We start from the raw sequence: 21,106 nt of genomic DNA on the forward strand, positions 1-21,106 counted from the left end.
GAGCCAGAGTCGGACCCGGCGGAGCGAGATGAAAATGACGATGATGCACCTACAGAACAACGTCTTCATATGGATGTAACGCAATGGTGTGTTACTATATTTACACTAACTTCTCCATCCATGCCCACTACTACAATACTGCCTGTATTACAACGACTATTTAACACAGAAGTTACATTCTAATCTAAAACGAGCACACAGCGCTAACATATGAAGACGGTGCAACTGCTAATGCTAACAAAACAATGACAGGGACGTCTTATCATCACACTTTTTAGCGTTATATACAGCTTACCGAAGTGCTCTGTTCGTCGTCTCCATAGATAGAAGGAACTGACCGCTCAATCAGACGAAGTCTTTCGGCAAATCCTTCTTTATACTGGCGGAGGTTGCTGAAGCAGTCGTCCTTAAAGTGATTCGCGCACACAAAAATGACCTTACCCACAGATGTGGGTACATTTCTGTGAAAAATAAAACTCAACCAGGCACTTCGAAAAGGTTCTGATGCTGGGAGACGGTGTAACGAAGCTTGTGGGTTACTACATCCAACAACCGAACATTTCGACTTATCCTCTCGTAACTTCGGTTGGACTACAAAATCGCAGCGAGAAACAAAAATGGCGGATTGCTCGAAATGTCGATGTCCTAATTTGGCAGTTCCGCTGAGAATACTGTGACGTCATTGTTCAAAAAACGTAATAGAGAATAGAAAAATCGAAACCGATCGCAAAATATGACCAAAACAGAATATAAAGATATCAACGGAGCACCTGAAGAGACTACTTTGAACTTTTCTGTACTTCTAAACACTCTAAATATACAACAAAATGCATTTAAGGGCTAAAAAAGTGGATTTAGCATGATATGTCCCCTTTAAGAAATTGCTGCTACTGCTAATTCTTCTGTACGCGTGCAAGTAGGACAACAACAATAGCAGCTTCCAGAGTGTCATGACTCCCAGTCCATATTCTCCTGGGACTTGGTAGTTCTATAGTAATAGTAATTCAGCTTCATTGTCTATCCATACGAACGTCTGTGTACATGTCATTGTTAATGTTTATAGCGTATTGTTCTCTGCACGCATGTGTGTGTGGCTTCATTACAAAAACAAACCGCACCAACTTATCAGCTAGCATGCTATAACTATCTCGTTTTCAACGTTTCCCTGTAGACGCAAACCTTTTCTGAAACAAAACTTCAAAAATGATGCATTTTCACTTGTAATGTCCCGATGTAAACCAGGCCTTAGTTTATTCAGTCGAATGTAGTTGGAACGGATGCAGAGCCAGTGGTGGCGTATAGGTTAGGAAAGAGAAGGAATGCTGCGTCACCACTGTGGTTGCCTGAGGGCTCTCAACCCCACAGGGTGCACGAGAAACAACATCTCACCTAAAACTTGTGTTAAAATCAAACATGAGAATTACATGATCTGCTGACGACAGTGAAAAACACTGGTTCAGTTGTTGATGAACCTTGTTACCTTCCTCCTCCTTTGTCAAAGAAGTCATTTCATTTTCTGTTTTTCTTTTTTTAAATTTTCTTGCCAGATCTGAGCTGCCGTTCAGGAAACGGCTTACAGTAACTCAGCATAATTGTGCTGATTATTTGTGCAAGGGCAGAAGAAATATTTCTTAAAACTGCAGAATTTGTTGTGCCCATTTATGTCTCTAAACAATTAGAAGTCACTAAAGAGACTAATCGGTTTTATTGTTATCACAGATAAGCCGCCGCATTTCCACAGCTCTGAATAATCGGCAGTGTTTTCCACCAAGCAGGATTTAGTCCACTGTGAAGTGGTCTTAAGTTTCTTGTCTTAATGCGTCTTAGCAAATATTCCTGTAGAACCTGTTCACTTCAAACATATCTAACCGAAGCACAGTTAAGATCCCTGCCCAGAGGATTAATGCTCCATTATCCAGACCCACAGGAGGAGCTCTGAGCACACGCGCCACGTAGATGTAATTGAATTAATTAATGCATCCACGTCCTGTAAGGAGAATAATTCCATCATCGAAATCCATTGTTGGAGGCTTATGAGAGAAGGATAGAAGAGGGCCGGACAAAGAAACTCTCACAAGGACGGAAAGTCTTTAAGAAGACTGAGGATTGGTATTTGTCGCAGTGTCCGGATAGCTCTCAGCTGATTGACGAGACCTCTCATACAGACGTGCGTCCCGCTTCTCAATGATGCATCAAGGTGACTGACGGCAGGATGGTGTTAATTTCATTATCCGTCCATTATCCCGTCGTGTATTTAACCGTCTTGGCCCGTTTTGGTCTGATGACCTCTCTCTCATAATTGATTGTTCCTCAGAGGGAACACTGGTTAAAGCTTTAAAGGGCAATCCGTGCAAGCTTTTTATGTGCAGGAATGGAAGGTGTTACTTGTACACGGAGAACATGCGAAGTGCGAGTGTCCTTTCCCCACCCACACTCTTGCTCACTTCTGCCCTGCCAGCAATTATAAATTCAGAATACATACAGGGCATGGTACTGTATGAGCCATATACCTCCACACGTGTACATTGTGGGTAATAATTGATGGAAGACTTTCTCATGTTCGTAGGCATATACATTAAAGTCCGTGTGTGTAAGTGCGGTGCCTGGTAGGTCTGACTACAGCAAGAGATTTGTGGGATTTAACTCGAACCAGTCACGACTTGCCTGGTTCTTTCCCAAAGAGGATGATTTCAAGTAAAGTTTCTTGACTTTAATCTTGAAATTTTTGCTCAATATTGGATTTCACAATCGTAATATGCTTCATTTTGACATTTTTATGAGAATTCTGAGTCATTCTGATTGTACGAAGTGGAGAACTTGTGAGGAAAAGCGCATTTACCTCATGAAAATGACAAGGAGGTGCACAAAACCATGTTGCTATTAGTAGCTCTTGATGATTCTGCTGAATATGTCAATTTCAAGTCGGTAATCGGATGACTTGACTTCCATAAAAGTGAAACTAGTTATTGTTGAATTATACAGCCTTTGCGTCTTCATTCTCTCTCCGCTCTCTGATCTCTCCACTCACTTTCATGCTCCTTCTGATTTCTCCGTCTCTTCTCGGAAGTGACACGTGACTGGTGCTGTAATATCTGAATCTACTGGAGTCTGTCCTGGAGGCATGCTCGCAAAAGAGACTGACTGGGATCATTACGGCTCTGCGTCGGTTTTTGATTGAGTTGCTGCTGCACGTTTGTACCACATAAAAACTGTAATCATGGGGGCCAATGTCCGGATGAAAAAAAACTAATTAAAGATCTACATTCAGCCATTAAGGAGATGGCAGTGTCAGGGTTCAGCTTGTTTCAGTTAGGTACTGTTTGTTCTGCATCAATTCATGAATTTAAAAAAAAAAATTTAAGACATGACCTCGTGAATTATTGAGAAAGTTATCAAAAAAAATAAAAAAAATTTCTTCATTTCTTAAATTACTAAATGTTAGTTTGTCTCTGACCCTAATCACATTTTAATCATATGATAGAATTATTCATCACCTTAAGTCCAGTTTGAGCAATTTGCTTTTAATTAGTATTTGTCAGGAGTTCTCCGCTGAGATATTTCTTATTTTGCCTGTAAAATTTTCATTTCTTGATATTCTCGAAGCATTTTGAGGCTACTGCTGTCTGTATTTTTCATGGTATCCATGGTTACAGATGTCTGTGGCAAGGTGAAAGAAAGAAGAAAAAAAAAGGCAGGCAGGCTATCTGTTCCCCTCTGCCATGATACTTCACATAAACTCTCTTGATCCAGTTGGATTTTATTTCAAAAGCTTTTTCTTCATCTAGCCTGCCCACTCGTGCTGATGCTAAAGCTAATGCAAACTGCCTCTTCTTCACTGAAGAGCAGCAGCAGCACATTTTGGAACAATCACCGACTTGTTCACTGTGATCCTGTTGGGCTTGAGAAGAAATGCTGAATTAAAGTTAGTGTAGTGGTCATTCATTCACACTTTTAGGGCGCGTTTGCACATCAATCTTTTCAAGTGAAAATGAAAAACTTTGATTGTGTTTTGGGCTCCTAGTACACAATGATGGTGCTCAAAGCCACTGAAAATGTTGTAAATGCAAAACTTTTCTGCAATGAAAGTGCAAAAAAATTATCCCTTTTCACTTAAAACATTGCCTTGTCAACAGCACAAATTATGGTTAGTTCACCGACCTTTTTATAGACACCCTATCTATATAGACTTAAGGTTCTTGAAGGAAAGTGTGTTTCCACGTTGTGCTGAGAGGCCATGGTTTTTCTCATCCGTGACAAATTATTTCTCTTTACGACATACTTTGGTTCTGGTGAAACTATTTCTACCTTCTCTTCATGATGGGTTATTCACTCATCATTTCCATTCCCCGTTGGTGTGTCTTCACTGCCACACCTCGAGCTCTGAAGCCTCCAGATGTGCACTCGCACTTGGACAATCATTACTGTCATTACAGTAGAAGGGCAGCGTCATTAACCTCTCTCTGGCATACCTTCTCATGCCTTATTCCCTGGAGGATTGAAGCATGCCGAAGAACATGAGCATCGGCACATTAAGCAAGAACGTCATTTTTCTTTGAAGGTTTTCATGAGGTGAGCTTTTGACAAAGATGAGTTCCGGTGCATATTTGCACAGCTCACTTATATAATTTTCCCCTGCAGATGAATGGTGCTATTACAGCAGCTGAAGTGTTCCATGTTCCAGCGTGACGTAGAAGAAATGTCTTTAGAATGCTTTTTGTGTGTCTGTTGTTTTTTTGGTTTGTTTTTTGTGCTGTAGTCTTTAGATGATGGTCTTCTTCATTCCCTCAAAGTTCTCGTTGGTTCCTATTTGAGATAAGCCAAACAGCAGTCTGTCGGGAACCGAGCGGGAAAATTGGACGAGTCTCCTTGTTCATCGTCGATTAATACTAATGCTATGGAAAGTGACCATGAAATGGGATCAGTCCATTTTACTCAAACGTCTGCTTGGCATCAGATGAATCCCGAGAAGTAAGCGCACACTGCTGTGTGTGTAACCGAGTTCTCGGACCACTCCAGAGGTGTCTTTTCATGGCGCGAGTTGTCTCGCAGCAGTCGGGGACTTGGCTCAGCATTGTGAGGTTGTTATCGCTCCTGCTGTGTTTTCCGCTGCCCCCGCACCACTCCACTTTCATATGATGGAAATAGAGACGGTAGTCCCCCTGCACACAAAGAAATACATTTAATTGATTTTTCTTCCACAAAGAAGTCCTTTTTCCCCCCTCTTCTTCATCTTTGAGGGTCTATATGGTGACAGTTATTTGAGTAATTGCATGTGGTTTTCTACGTCTTGTGTGTTTATCTGTGAGTATTCCTTGCCATTTTTATGTGTTTTGCATTTAAATTACTTTGCAATATTGTGTTGTTCTTAACATGGTGTGTGTGTGTGTGTGTGTGTGCGTGTACGTGTGTGTGTGTTATCTCAGCAGAACAGCTGCACGTTGAAAAGGTGCAACACCAATTAGTCTCCTTCTGGCTCATCAGAGCGAACAGTTCCACTCAAGGAACTGTTGTCTGGATTCTAGCTCATATTAATGACACCGTCTCTCCGTGATGACCCCCCCCCCCCCCCCCACTGGACAGTGTTATGCGGCCCCTTTTTCAATTGTGTGAGCAATTACTATGGTTAGTGATTTCGTTTATATTAAATCGTTTGACTCGGGACCGTCGTGTAGGAGCATGGAGGCAACTCTCAAGTTTATTGCTTGCTTTTCAAACTAATATGACAAGCCAAGAAAAAAAACACAAGTTAGACAAGCAAGTTGTGTGTGTGTGTGTAATGGCGTGACTCTTCAGAGAGTTCTTTAAAGACGGTCTGTGGAAAACAATAACACAAAGCGTTGCACACCCTGGAGGAAGCCCTTTACTTGTATTATTGTTACGTCTGTGCAGGCTTGTCACTGTCACACTCGTAATCATAATAAATAATGCTCTCCAGGCTTTATTACCTGCACTTTTTCTGATTTGTCACTGCATGAATGCATCTGATCCAGCATCTAGTCACTGCACAAAGAGGAGGACGACGTGCAAAAAACTGTGCGGTTGCCTGCTCAATGAGGATGTTGAATTTAAAGAGAATAGTGGGACGGGTCGGTATAGTACTGCCATAATAACCTTTGAATTTAAACTTTAAAGTTTTTCTTTGTTGAGGCATCGAGTAAATGTAATGAAACTGTCTTTTATTTTCACAAAACCAAACAATTACTCCAGAAAATTACTACAATCTCAAAATGATGCCAGTTGTAATGATACTTTCTGGTGCAAAACACAATGAAATGTCAAGAAAACTTCTGTCGCTGTTGCATTGTGCATGTTTTTACAAACGTACCCAGACAGCATGGCTTTGAGGCCAGTTTGATAACAATGAAGTAGCTGTATTTCATGGCATTGCTGATACCTCAGTGTTCCGTTGGGTCCATTTCTCTTAAGAAATGTGTTAAAAAGTCAGTGTTTTCTTTGGGATTTTCACAATTTGCTTGGTGGTTTGGTGGCCCGAGTTGGAGGCTCTTGCGGGCCGATCTCGGCCCAAAGGCCTCATGTTTGACACCCCTGCATTAGAATCTCCTTATGGAAGACTGAATTCCCACAGCTCAGGACCGGTGTCAGGTTTCAGATAGGCGAGCAGATATCCCTGGAGCGCTCTCAGCCTCTCCCCTCCTTATAGATGGAGTGCTGTAATTTGATTTCTTTGCCCTCCCTCATATGCTCATAGATTCATATCCTACAGTCAGGATCTTCACACGTACAAACAAGGAGGGATGAGCACTCAGGCTCATACATCCTTACCTGCTGCCTCTGTTTGCCTGCAAACCCTGTTTACGTTAAGAAAGATGTGGGGAAAAACACAAAAACAAAAGTGCAGCTGGGACTTTTCGTTGGAATTTCCAGTGTTGCTCGCGGCTGTCGAGTTGTACATACAGTAGGTAATTAGAGGCAAAGATAAGCTGTGTGCTGCTCTGTGTAGTCTCTCCATCTTCCCCCCCTCTGTCTCTCGCTCGTTCTTGCTCTTTTTGCCGCCGGTTGTCTTTATCAGCGAGGCTTCTGCTCCCTTCAAAAGCGAAGGCACATTTATCACCCACTGGGGACTTGATAGGAGGCCACGGTTAAGCCTTTAACCCCATTGTTTTAGTGATGAGACTGAATTAATAATGCTTCAGCTTTTTGTAATGCTTTCTTCCCCTGCCTTTGAGGTCTTCTGTTTCTGGATCTAAAGGTACGTGTTGTTTTAAGATGTCTTCGCTCGGCTTTCAAACTGAAAACTGGCGCGTTTTTCTCAGAAGCTGTAACGACATAACATAGTATTTCAACAACTTTGTCCAACTTGGAGTCACAGAAGACCTGGATCTGGTCTCACTAGCTAGTGTAAACTTCAGATAAGTCACAATTCTATAAAGGAACAAACAGAGACAACCACCCATGCACACAACATTCTGACAAAAATTCATCTTTGTGACAAAACTGCTAACCATTATATTCCCAGCCAGTTCCAGTAATATAGCATAGTCTGGTGATTTAGTTTAATTATTTATGTATTGTTTGGGGGAGGGGGTTCTTGTTAGTAATTGGGTTTATTTTTTGAGGTTTTTTTTTTTTGTGTGTCTGGATCATTTGTTAATTTCTGTTGTCGCCAGTGTTGGTAGTCCAGCTGTGTCTAAAAAATCCAAAACAAAGTTGGGTCTGCAGTGTCATGTTTGTCCAAACGGCATTAAGCATAGTGATCCATCTTGTTTTCATGCTTGAAACAACAATGCCCTCAGAGGGGTTTACATCACATCCTCTCCTCACGGAAACCTTGTTTGAACTTCATTCTGAAACTCGTCTTCTCAGCATTGTGATGTCTTTTTGAGACAGAAACTCGAGATGCGCCAAGTTTGAAAATCAGCGGCTTTTGCTTTGTAAATTTGGTTTATGTGACCTGCCTGAAAATGGCTTGTCAACTGTTGAGGACAACTAAATGTGATCAAAGGTTGTTTTTACAGCTACTACCCAGATGCTAAGTGTTGGGCTGAAGATTCCATTGAACTCCTCCAAGCATTTTCTGTGACAGAGGAGAAACACAAGGACAATGAACAGGCCATGAAACAGCAGGGAAGAAGCCAGAGACCCCCGGAAGTTTCCAACCCCCCAGGTTGACAACCAATGGGGATGGTCGAACCCGACCCGAACACCACAGGGGTCTGAAATTCAAGCCTGGGTAAAGCTTTCCCCACCAACTCTCTCTGCTTCTCAATCCGATCACCGAGAGAGACACACGTCTCTGCTACCTCAGGACGGTAAAGAGGGCACCAAGTAGGTCCAAAGAACAGAACCAACGCCAGCCCGCTGGACGAGCAGGATGCAGTTTGGACTACTTCTGTTTCCTTTTTCCTTTTTTGGGGGATTCTGGAGACTCGAGCCAGAGTCTCCTCTCCTCCTCTCAGCTGCACTGCTGCAGCTGAAGCCAGGCCTCTGAATTCAGGACGCTGAATTCAGACCCAGTAACAACCAGTTACCACAGCCTTCGGTCCAGAACCGGACGGTGCTGTCCAACACCAAACCACGGACAGTAAGAGCTTTTGTCTGGGCAGAGATATTGTTAGGTTAGCGTGAAGCTAACATGCAATGTGTTTCAATGTGCCGCTGAGAAGGCCGCAGCATCTCATATGTTTGTGTACGCGCGTTCAGGCGCACCAACCAAGTCCGGGAATTGGGTTTTCCAACTCAGAACCAGAGGTCCAAGTGAGCTCCAGGCCCAGTGGGAGCTCTGTATGGAGGAACCAGGGTTCAGAACCGAGCGTCACTCGGTTATTTATGAATTAATACATTTTGCTAATAAACGCCTGTTAGCTGAATTGAACGATTCTTGGTGATTATTGTGTATTTATTGTTGACAATTCACTGGTTTGTAACAGTCGGTGCTCGGATCTCACACCTTCCCCTTTTATTTAAGATTGTTATATTTTACACAGAAATAATAACTAACTTAAATAAACCTTTTACAAACGAGACTGATATTTTGGTATTAGCTATTTCCAGTTTATCTGGTGGTGCCCCAATTTGTTATTATTTAAATAACAAATTTATGCAAATTAATAAAAACAATTATTAATAAATTATTTTTGATAATTTATTCATTTTTAAGTAATTACTCAATTACCTTGGGAGTTGTTAATGAATAAATGACCATTTACTTCCATTGATGATTTAAATTTTTTATAAATTACTTCCAGTGATTTGAGGCCCGTGGTCCAAAACCAGCCTTCAAGAGGTTCCGGTCTACCTGGCCAAGGAAATTGTAAATATATCAAAGAAAACATGAAAAGTTTTTTAAACAAATTTCTTAAGAGGAGGAGACAAAACACAACACTGCGAGCCGAGCTAAGATATCAGTGATGCTGCCATGAAAGATACCTAGGATAGTGAGCAAACTAGCCTTAATGCCATGCTGTCAAGGTGAGTTAATAAAAACATGCATAATGCAACAGCTGTAGGAGAAGTTTTCTTGACATTTCACTGCATTTTGCAGCAGAAGGTTTCATTGAAATTGTCTTTATATATTTTCTCAAAACCAAACAATTTCTCCAAAAAATGACAACAATCTCAACATACATTTTCATCACACATACTCTGCGCCACAACAAAGAAAACCTTTCCCGTTTAGATTAAAATGTTGTTATGGCACTATGTGCTGACTGTGGCCCCTGAATAAAAATGTGTTAGATGCCACTGGTCCAAAACAACAAACGCCTTTGAGTCCAGAGTAGGTGAAACTGAAGAGGATTGTAATGAAATGCAGACTCGTCTGATTTTTGTCATCAACATGGTCCTGAAGTTACTCCTCAAGGTCAAACTGCCTTCACAGGGTTCGATTGTTATATTTTCATACGTCTAATCCTTTTTTTATTAGACAAATACTACTCCCCACAATAATTTCTGTCTGGCTGCAATTGTTTCTCCTTCCCTGAACTTCAACGTGAAGTTTATACAATATGAGCAGTAAATGCTGCTTGTCACTCCAGGAAGCGTTCCAGGAAGTGTGGTAGTAGTGTGCTGCAGCACAAGGTGACTTCAAAAGTGTTGGCCGCCAAAATTTTACTTTGGTTGTTACTTTCGTTCTCAAAAGCTTTTGTGAAGTGTTTCACAGAATGTTCATTTAGCTTTCTGGTGTGGTTCCTATGTACAATCTTTTGAGCATCACCTGAATTATTTAAAGGACACGAGTATGTCTGAGTGAATATTAAGAGCTGGTAATAAATTTGTATCAACATCTAATGTGGATTCAGAAGACATGTGTTTCATGTTATGCTTGATAAATAATCCATTCATCCTTGAATGTTGGTCACAGTGATTGGTGCATTGAGGATCATTAGTAACCACATTGTCTACCAAAAGGCCAAAAGTCAAGATGGCATCATCAGTATCAGAAGATGTGCAGCCTTTCTCCCCACTCCCCTTCTTGATTGCATGCATGTGAACCTGTTTTTATCTCCCGTGTGTCTGTGCATAGCTGGATGACATGAGAAGGAGCTGCTCGGTGATGATGCCTGGCTGAGTGATTTATGAGGATCCTGGGCTGTAAGATGCCTCACAACACTGCCTCATTTTGTATCCCTCTGTCATGCAAATTATCAGCAGCCACCATTTCATGATGAATTATTTCCCAGACCTGCTCTTTAATGACAACCGCCCTTCAATAACGGCGCGCACATCGGATGTGCACTCCTACGCAATCGGCTCTCACAGATGTGCAGATGACAGCTTTGCTCAGTACTACATTAGGAGTTTGTGTCTGAAGAGAAAGGAGGTGAAAACAGGGAGAGGTCTGAAGATGAGTGGTTCTCCCGCGGGATTTTCTCTGATGGACAATGGTTTAGAGGCAAGATGGGGGCTCGTCCTGCAATTAGCAAATCCAATCTTATAGCCCACACATCACTGACCCAAGAGATGAAAAGGAGATGGTGTGAGTGAGACCTGAAGAAGGAAAGCGCAGCTTGATGGAAGCATGACAAACATTAAACCGGATGTGAACCAGTGTTTCTCTGCTTCTTTCACTCTTCTATTTGTCAGTCTACACAAACACAGCAGTTCTCTGTATTTCAACAGTAAAAGTTGCTTCAGGGTATTCAGACAGATCTACCAATTATTAGTAAATTAGCTCAGATGATTGCAGCATATACGAGCACAAAGTACAGCACGTACTGGAAAGAACTCCACTCTCCTTTCTCTGCATTTTTCTGCCACCCCTGACCAGAATTCAATTTGACTCTGGGTAATTTTCCTCCGTTTGCATTCAATATGTTTTCATTCTGACTGCTTACTCTGGGTGTTTTCTGAGAGCATCAGTGCCCCCCCCCCCCCCCACACCTCACAACCTCCCTTCACACCCTCCTCTCCCCTGTCTGTCAAGCAAAGGCCAGTCCCCACATGGGAATCTTTATCACAAAAGAAAGCACAAAGGAACGAGAGCTGTTTCCAGGCTGACAGGTAAATGGGATTTCAGTGGAGACTCAGACAACACGTGGAATTATCAGCACAGAGACTGCATGTTTTCACAAGGGCTCCCACTCAGCGAGGAAAGGGAATGAAAGGGGGGGTGAAAGGGATCTCATATACTCTCATTTAGCGTGACACTGCTGTGCCTGCATATAGCGGAGTTGTAAAGCAAGATTTTGCATACTTTCCTACTTTCTCTGTTGGACTGAATGGGCTCAGCATAGCATTGTTGGGTGGAGAGAGCTTTTACTCTTGATGTGTCTCTGTAGCTCAAGCCACAGCACTAACACTACACCACAGTTGAGGGTTGAAGTCCCACCAGGCCACCCACGCTAATTGCTCTGTGAGACACTTTTCGATAACGTATAGAGGGTGATGTGTGTACTTTAGTAGGAGTGAAGAAACAGAAAACCAGTTGCGTGTTGCACTTTGTCCTTGTCAAATCAAAGCCATTTTCCCCACAGGGGCACCAGCTGTCATTATCCTGCAGCTAGTACGAGCCGGCACCTGTATATATGACTCTACGAGCTTTCAGGTCTCGTTTACCGTAGTGCTTTTCTGTCAAATGTATAGTCTAATGTACCTTTCAGCCATCAATTAGAATTGATAAGTCGTCTTTGCGAATGAGCTTAAACAGAACTTATTTTGATTTGCAGCATCATTGGTTAGTAAAAGCATACAACCAGTACTCGTAACGATAGTCCTTCTGAAGTAGTTGGATTATTACCTTTGAATGGATTCTGACAATCATGCACAACTTTTCTGAAACGCTGCTACCGTGCATGCACACAACAGCCGTAGTAAATAGTTCTTCTGCACATGCACGAGTAAATAGACAATAACAGCAATGGCGTCCTCCAAAGTGTCATGACTCCCAGTTTAGAGTTTCCTGGGACTTGGTATTTTATAGTTGTGAGTAACTTGTAATAGTTATCCAACTTTGTCATCTGTCCATACAAATGTCCGTGTAGCGTATTATTCTTTATATGCACGTGTGTGTGGTTTAATTACTAAAACAACCAACATCACCACCTTGTGGCCTGGCATGCTCACTACATCGTTTGTAGTGTTTCTGTCATTTCACAAACCTCATTTTCAAAATGTTGTCAGAAGCTACAGTGTTCTATTGATACATTTGTTCTGTTTCAAGCAACTGTGCAGTAAACCCTGGCTAATTTACTTGTTTTCTAAAATACATTAACGCAACTGATTGGAAGTTACATCATCGTTCGCAAAACTCGAAATATTCGAAAAAACTAGTTTCAACTGGTTTCAAAGCCATGAGTTTTTGAAACACCCCATTGTTTTCAAGAAAAATCAGTCAGGTAGTCAACCCGTTTATTTAAAAAAAAAAATAAAATAAAATCGGTCATACTACCACTAACAGCAAATATATACTGAAAGGAATCAAAATTTCTATACTTAACAAAAACAACCAACAGCCATACACGTATGACCGGTGACATACGCTTATGCTTTGTCACATCTGTGGTTGTGCAACTGAATGCAAAAATGCAGGTGATAAAAGACTCCACACTGTGCCTGAACACATCCTGTGTAAACACGGGAGGAGGACAGAAGCTGCGGCGGCTGCTGCGCCAACACGCTGCTGTTTCTGTGTGTGGCGTCCACATCGCGGGGCTCGGCAACGGCTCCACAGAGCTGCTAGCACAGCTGTAGACTTTTAGTCATGTTTCCGCCGCTAATCTTCCTGCAGCTGCCACTGCTGAATATGTGTGTCACCCCCTCTGCTCATTTCTGCTGTGGTTACCAGGGGTTTTTAGGTTGTGTTTTCCCGTTTATTCTGTGTATTTTTCAGTTTTACGCAGGCACTCTCACTCCTCTCGCCATTCATTTTGTGGCAGACAATTTCAAAGGTCAGCTCCATCTTCTGACTGCATTACAAAGGAGATGGTTTTCTCGACATCTTTATTTTAGATTTATTTTCATTTTTCCAATCGTTTATGTTTTATTCATACAGGCACCCTTTTGGAGACAGAAACTGACTTTCTCTGACAGGCCGTCTTTTCTCAGTGTTTTTCATGAGCAAACAAGGCCTCTGGTGGAGTGTTTTGACCTCTAAAGCCACATAAAGACGCCACTTTGAAAGGGACATACTCAAATGATTGCAGAACAGGATAAATCACAGCTCTTTTTCTAAATTGTTGATTCGTATTCAAGTGAAAAACGCATCGTTTTTGCATTTTTGTTTCAGAAAAGTTTTGTGTTTCCGCAGCAATATTTTGAACATGATGCCCATTTACATGGAAACGGTAAACGCTGAAAATAATGTAGTTTTCATGTTGGGCCACTAGTCAGTGCTGTTCTTTGTTTTGTAATGAGAACACACACACACACACACACACACACACACACACACACACACACACACACACACACACACACACACACACACACACACTTGTGCTGTCAAGCGATTACAATCTTTTTGATCAGTTTAATCTTAAGGTTGCTGTGGATTCGTTTTGATTAATCGTGATTAAATATCATTCCTTTTCAATCTATATTAATCGCTTTTCATTTTGCATGAACAAACAGACTCTAGAAAGAAGTGAGTATATGTGTACTGAAGCTGTTTATTTAACAGCTTTAACAGTTCATGTTAACCAAAAAATGTATTTCATTTTCAAAATCTACATTAAAGTGGCCGTTACTCCTTTTCCAGCCGGCTACTAAGACAAACTAACTTGTTGATCTTGTCCGAGAACAGAGCTGCCGACCACGACTAAAGTGCTTCATGTTCATGTGGTATTTTACGCTGGACAAGTGAGAAGAAAACTCTTTCCCGCAGATTGTGCATAATACTTTGTTGGTCAAGTGTTTCCTATTGGGTTTCTTTGTTCTGAAAATTCGCATCAAGATGGCCAACGTGCTTGTTTAGCGTCTTCATAGCGATTTGGTTCGGTCGCTACAGGAACAACTGCCCACTTGCGCAGAACTACCCGAAAGGCGTTGCCAGAGACGTTCCAGGATTTCTGCGCTGCAAACGGGTTAATTGCATCAAAGTTTTTAATCAAATGAATCATGATGATGGGTTAATCCCCATTACTGTATTAACTTTAACACGTTAACAATTTTAACACAACGCCTTATTATAACCATTTACAATGGTGAGTACACGGACATTCGTATGAACAGACGGGGAAGTTGGACTGCCATTACAGGCAACTCTCGACTGTAAAACTGTCGTGTCCCAGGAGAAAATGGTTTGGGGGTCATGACACTCGGGCAGACGCCATTTTTGCAGATTCTCATTAACTTGTGCATTTGCAGAAAAACTGTTTACTACGGTTGCGGTGCACATGTGCAGTAGCAGCGTTATGAAAAAGGAGCATTTTCATGTCTGCCCAAAGACGGTGCCAGAACACTGTTTTGAAAACGTCGTGTATTCAGTGGCTTCAAGTACTGTGAACCTCCAAGACTCAATGAAAGTTTTATGTTTTCAGTCGAAAACACGATGTTTTCGACTGAAAACGTAAACGGGGACAAGGTTAGAGACAAGGTTGACATAGACTGTGCTCATGCTCTGGTGGCAAGATTGACACGTAGATTGGCGTAGATGAGAATTAGGAATAACTAAACCTGAAGAGATCCAGGTTATGGATGAAAAGTGATCACTGGAAATTTCCTTTTAACTTGGTGTTTTGAGTCCAGTCAGTTGCCGAAGGTACAAAAACATGCCCAACAGCAGTTTATTCAAAAGAGCAAGTAGATGCTAAACAGATCAAATCAGCTTTTTGCTGGAGGCATTCACCAAATGCTGCGTGGTTGTGTCGCGGAGCGCATGTGGGACGTGGATCATCAGAGACGCAGACGCACCAACACATGTACACATATGCACACTTGCACTCTCCCACACACTTTATTTTGTCGCATGATTAATTTTGCTATCTTTGGGAGTTTCAGAGGAGGTTCAAAAAACCAATTTTAGCTTCAAAAACATTTTTTTTTTTTTAAACTCTCCATGCTTCCCCTGCTACTTCATTCGTTATTATTATTATTACATGATTAATTCTTGTCTATTGCTTCTTTACTATTGCTGTCTTCATGTCTTCCTACCCACCACCTCGTCTCTCCGAGGTGACGGAGAAGTCGCAGCTCTCGCATGGATACTGTGACAAATCCAACATTTCCCACAATCAGCGTTGCGAACTGAGTCATCAGGTGATCCCATCAAACATATCCCCCGGCTCACACTTCTGTCGCTTTGTTTTCACTCGCGGGGGTCGGAGTAATTGTAGATGAACTGTTCAATCCTCGTGGAATAGATTTTTTTTAAAGAGGAAAGAAAAATATACTCACTCCCACGATCACACCTGTGCACACAGTCATGCAAGAATAATGAGTGTCTGTTCAGAGGCAGCATCAAGGGCACACATTTACACAAGCGTGTGTTTGTGAGTAGTCAGCGTTGACCCTGCTCAGTTAGTCAGACACCTGGGGAAGTGGCAAGGTTATGTGTAAGGTTGCTATACTTGGACACGGACGTATATACACTAATAGCTACTGATCCAGCTGCAGGGCCTCCCAGAGAGGCAGGAACACGGGTCCTGATTGGAAATGACTTTCACCCAGGCATACAATCCGAAGTCATCAGTTTCCATCTACAGCAGATTCATTATTCAATGGCCTGGCATTTGCAATGGCTGTCCTCGCATAGCTCCCAATATTAATACAAATTTAGGTCACATTTGTATTCTCGTGCTGTTTGATTATACAGAGTGTCAGCTATGATGATTCGGGGCAGTTTCACCCTGCTCGCATGGAAATGGTGTCAGCAGCGGCTACACGAGAGGGTTTTTTTGTTAGCTTTTTTTATTCAGAGGGGTCCTCCTCGTCTTTGTTGTGCAGATTTGTGGGACAGACCCTCGTGTTTCTCATGCACAGACTGAATCTTATCCTCTTTTGTTGCCAGTTTTGGTTATTGTGTTTTTTGGATGGGTGTCTCTGAGGAGATGAGGCAGCTCACAGCCAGACTTCCCTCCCGTGGAAACGCTTGCAAAACTGGCATCCCATCATCGGCGGCATGCATTCGAAACACAAGCCGTCATAATTCCCCTCACACTTCTTTCGCCTTCAGCGACATAATCCTAATATTATGCTCTTTCTTTATCCCTAACCTTTTGTCTTGGCCTCTCACCAGGACGGGTAAACAAACTCACAGGCTGAGATAAACACGGCCCTCATATAGAAACACCAACTCATTTCGCAGCTCTCATCCAAAGTGAGGCGTCTTTGACGTGTTGTAAGTGTGCAGCCATTTCATTTCTGCAGCAGCGACATTGTCGGTCCCGCAGCCCCACCACCACCACCACTCTATTAATGAGGCTGCCTATAATTGAAATCAAACTGAGAATCGTTGCCACCTCAAATGAAACTTGTCAGGGTTTTGAAATATGTCACAAGTGGTGGGTTTGTTTCCTTTTTCTGTTCCAGTTTCACTTCCTTCCTGTCGTCCTGTTTGTCTCTCGACTGTTTTGTTACCATGTCTCTTCTGACTTCCTTTACCTCCTTATCTTCCAATTTTTCAAGTTCTGGTGTTTTTTAGAAGAAAGTTATCAAGCAATTTGATATTTTACCTTGGCGTAGTATGTGTGTATATTTAATAAGGACAGTATACTAATAAGTGAGCTGTACTGAAATATACACACAAACTCTTCTGAAAATGAAGAAACTGAGCAGCAGGTTTCTTCATCAAAAGCGCTCCAGGAGCTGTTGTGTGAGTTATTTAAAGAAAAGCAGCATTGCTCATATTGATTAACAATCCTTGTTGACATAATTTGTTGGTTTTTTTGTGCTGTGCGGTGCGAACGACTGCGTTCTGTGTCTTTATTTGTGATAATGAGGGGCCGACGGTCAGACGTGATGTGAATTACAAGGCACCTTAAAACCGTGTCACCTATTTATAGTAATATCCCAAAGAGACGAATTAAAAGAGGTCACTAAAAATAACAGAAATGTTTTCCCCATTTCATGATGCTTTGATTTATTACATTTTTTTTTCTTCCTTCCTCCATCTCGTCATCCATTTTCCACAATGCAGGGGTGAAGGCGGTCTTTTCCGGCCACTACCACCGAAACGCCGGCGGCTGCCACGACGGCCTGGACATGGTGGTGAGCTCGGCTGTCGGCTGCCAGCTCGGCGAGGACGCGCACGGCCTCAGGGTGGTGGTGGTGACCGCCGACAAGGTGGTTCACCGCTACCACAGCCTGGAGCAGCTGAGGGCGCGAGGCGTGGACGAGGACCTCCTGAAGCTCCTGCAGGCCTGAGGAGGCCGGCTTCCCAACACGCAAGCTGGGTATTTTCCTCACCCATTCTGGTTTAATTGGACATTTTTAAGCTCGCAGTGGTTTCTTCATGTCAGCAATATAGGCTTTCAACAGCCTGTCAATTGGGGGAGAAAAGGAAAACTTTGCACAAAATCCATGTAGCACCATCTGAAGAAACTACTTGCCGAATTATGGACGCTCTGTCACTTTAATGCCACACACAAACAAACTGTCATTTTTCACTATTGTTATCAAACTCTACAGATTATACAAATACAAACCTAAGGAACATGCTAAGTGGCAAAAGGGTTAAAATTATTGATGATCTATGTCTATGAAAGATCATATTTTACGAAAAGTCTTCCTGCTAATGATCTTCCAGATGCGAGTAGAAACTAAATAATTAAAACTGTTTTACTTGTTTATACTCTACAAATCTAAACCAGCAACAATGATGCCAGCCTCACATCAGAACATGTACTGGGGTCTGGGATGAACTTGCGTTGTTTTGACTGAATGCTTTCCTCTCGGAGGATCGGATGTCGTCTGTAGAAGGCCAGTGAATGTGTTCTGAAACCTGTGTTTTCTGTTGTAGAGAAGCACGGTACTCATTGATCTGAAGTAGTATTTCCTCCTCGGGTCTATGAAGTGCAGATGTTGTCTGTGTAACATTTAAACGTGTCCCCAGTTTTTCCATCATTAAAGGACCATTCCACCCAAAAACCCTCAAACATCCTTTGAAGGTGGAGTTTCTGCATCAAGTCTTTGTGAGTTCTGCAGATAACTGAGATTGTTTGGGGAGAAAAAGAAATGAAAATGCATCAGCCGCGTACATTTTATCTTGTGTCTTTTAAGATCGAACATTCCTTTATTGTCTTTGTATACACAGAGTATAAACAAGACAACTGAAACTGAGCTCTGGTAGACGGAGAGACTCAGTTTGATACACAAGAACACATATATACATGCACACCCACAATGTTCACGTACCCAGTAGTCCAATGTCAACGCAAGTAACCATGTACTTTCACTTTAAAAGCTTCTCTTCCTGTAAAACGTTGTAGAAAGGCTGATGGCTCATCCTGCACTCAGAAGAGTTCAAATTTTCTGAACAAAATGACAGAATTAATAGCTCTCCAACAAGATTGAAATGATGGTTTCTAATTCATAGTAATGAAAAATACACATGAGGGATGCTGCTTTTCATAGCAGGACTGTCTTTTCTTATGGTACGACTGAAATCACCTTCACATTCTTGAAAACAAAGAGAAGATAGACATCTCCCCACCCAGCTAGGTTGGATAAAAAAAAAAAAATCCAGCAATAGGTTCATGTTTGACACTTCCAGACATGGTCTTAGATGTGCGAATTCCCTCACTTTTAATTGCCTAATACATCACTAACTTTGTCCCTGCACTTCGGATAAGATTACTCGGGTTTTGAGCGTCTGCAATACGCATACGATTTAACATGGGTGTAAAAGGTTGGAATTTTCCTTTAATGATCCAGAGTGTTCCTGTTTTCACTGTCTGCTGCAGTCTACTGCCGTGGTGGCCATACTATGCAAGCTCTTCACGTGACTGTATTGTTTATGTGTGTGTTTTCTGTTCTGCCCCTGTAATATTGTTTGCTATTTTTTTTGTAGAGCCGGTGATTCTGCCCTCAAGGAGTGTATTTAGTTTTAATCCTTATAAATTCTAACCAAAATGACAATCTTGACTGATTTTGAAGGTGTTCTTGCTGAAAGACTTGGCCTTGGCAAGCGGCTGTTATTGATGTCAGTGCTAAACTCCTCCACAAACACATGGACACGTGCAGTGTGACGGATCTCGTGCCTCCAAAAGTTACATTTGGATTCCAGAGTTTGATGGAAGTAAAAATTTTCTGTTTCATGTTAAAGTGAATTTAAAATTGAAAGAGACTTTCTAGAATTGAACTAATTTATAAGGACCCCTGTTTGTGCACATCAAATCACATTAACTGATTTCCTAATTCACCATAATGTTAAAAGTGAATTAAGCTTGTGTACAGATTACATTAACCTCATTATTCAGTATAAATCTAAACGTCTGGCACAACTTGAAATGGCTTCAAAAGTGCAGGAAAATGTTTTTGTTTTTTGGGGTTTTTTTTTTCGTTCCTCCCCAAAAGGCATTAAACTGAATCGCTTTGATTTGGGAAAAAATACAACAATTAGCCTCAAATGTCTCATAGGGAGAACATGCGAACTCCACACAGTGACACCACACCGCCTTTCATTCACTTTTGAATTCTGCTTTTCTGATTTTATTTTATTTTTTACACAATTCAAACTCGGCTCTTTGTGGCACGACTTTCATCCCCTGCAGCTCCACTAAATGTCTTCCCTCAGCTGCAGCTCTTACTGAAAGTGATCAGCGTGTTTGATATCAGGGAGAGAAAATCCTCTAAAAGTGTAACCTGAGATCACATGTCTCATTACCTGACGTGCACGTGAAGCCAATTCAAAACCCTGATGGGAAAGGCAGACCCCGATACTAACAAGGAACCTATCGGATGAATGGGTCGTTAAGAACAAAATCAAGCGGGAACCGTAAATAGTATCAATAATGGAGTCTGATTTAATGAAAATCTTGAGAAAAATCTGAGATTGCATCAGATTATTCCATCTCCAATATATTTCTCTGCAGCGTGAGTGTTGCAATATCCAGCTGATGGCTCCTAGCTACATGTTTATTAAAGCATAGATCAAACCGACTGTGATTTTGCCTCACTGTGATGTTTCTGAGATGAAAATATTTCATCATTAGACCTGGGTTTTCACTCAACATTTATGACACGGACCCTCAGATTTAAGGCACAACCTCATCATTTTGATCTGCACGTGTTCGCGGAGCTGCACTTGGCGAGGTGCTCGGTAAATAAGATGAATGAAGTGGAATTGTCTTGTTAAAAGCCAAACTAACGGAGGTGTCAGACTGATGAAACACAGTGATGGTGATGTGATGGGCTAGTGATTACTGGTGGGAGGAGGACGGTGTTTCCTGGCTGTTTAGTCAGAGCTGAAAACAACCTCGCTGTGTTCCCGTCTGGGAGCTGCAGGCTTATTTGGGAGCTCGCAGTCCTGAAATTATCCTTAAAATGGCCATTTCTGATACAAAACGACTTTCTCTCTGAGCCCTAAATGACTCTACTCGATTACACACGCACACACACACACACACACGCGCGCGCTCTCTCACTCCCTCCCTCCCTGACCGACTGGGAACCAAAAGGAGTTGTCATGGCAACCCTTTAGCAACACATCTGTGTGTCTGAGCGAGCGCCGGGGAAAAAGTGGATTCGAGTGCGCGCTTGTGTGTCCACC

At 42.0% G+C, this 21,106-nt stretch overlaps 1 protein-coding gene across 2 annotated transcripts in view; it reads left to right on the forward strand.

Moving 5' to 3' along the window:
- Window positions 1–20,501, forward strand: part of cpped1 (calcineurin-like phosphoesterase domain containing 1) — a 37,878-nt gene extending 17,377 nt beyond the window's left edge. Inside the window, exon 6 of one of the 2 annotated variants that reach the window (XM_080481277.1) lies at window positions 7,977–8,826. In XM_080481277.1, coding sequence (XP_080337403.1) covers window positions 7,977–8,041 — 65 coding nt within the window. In that variant the 3' untranslated portion in view covers window positions 8,042–8,826. Of the gene's footprint in view, window positions 1–7,976; window positions 8,827–17,533 lie in introns of those variants that run through there. The other variant, XM_080481276.1, reaches the window with a different exon arrangement.
- Window positions 20,502–21,106: the final 605 nt, after the last annotated feature.

Source organism: Lipophrys pholis (assembly GCF_963383615.2).
Source record: "Lipophrys pholis genome assembly, chromosome: 1".
Lineage (NCBI taxonomy): Eukaryota > Metazoa > Chordata > Actinopteri > Blenniiformes > Blenniidae > Lipophrys > Lipophrys pholis.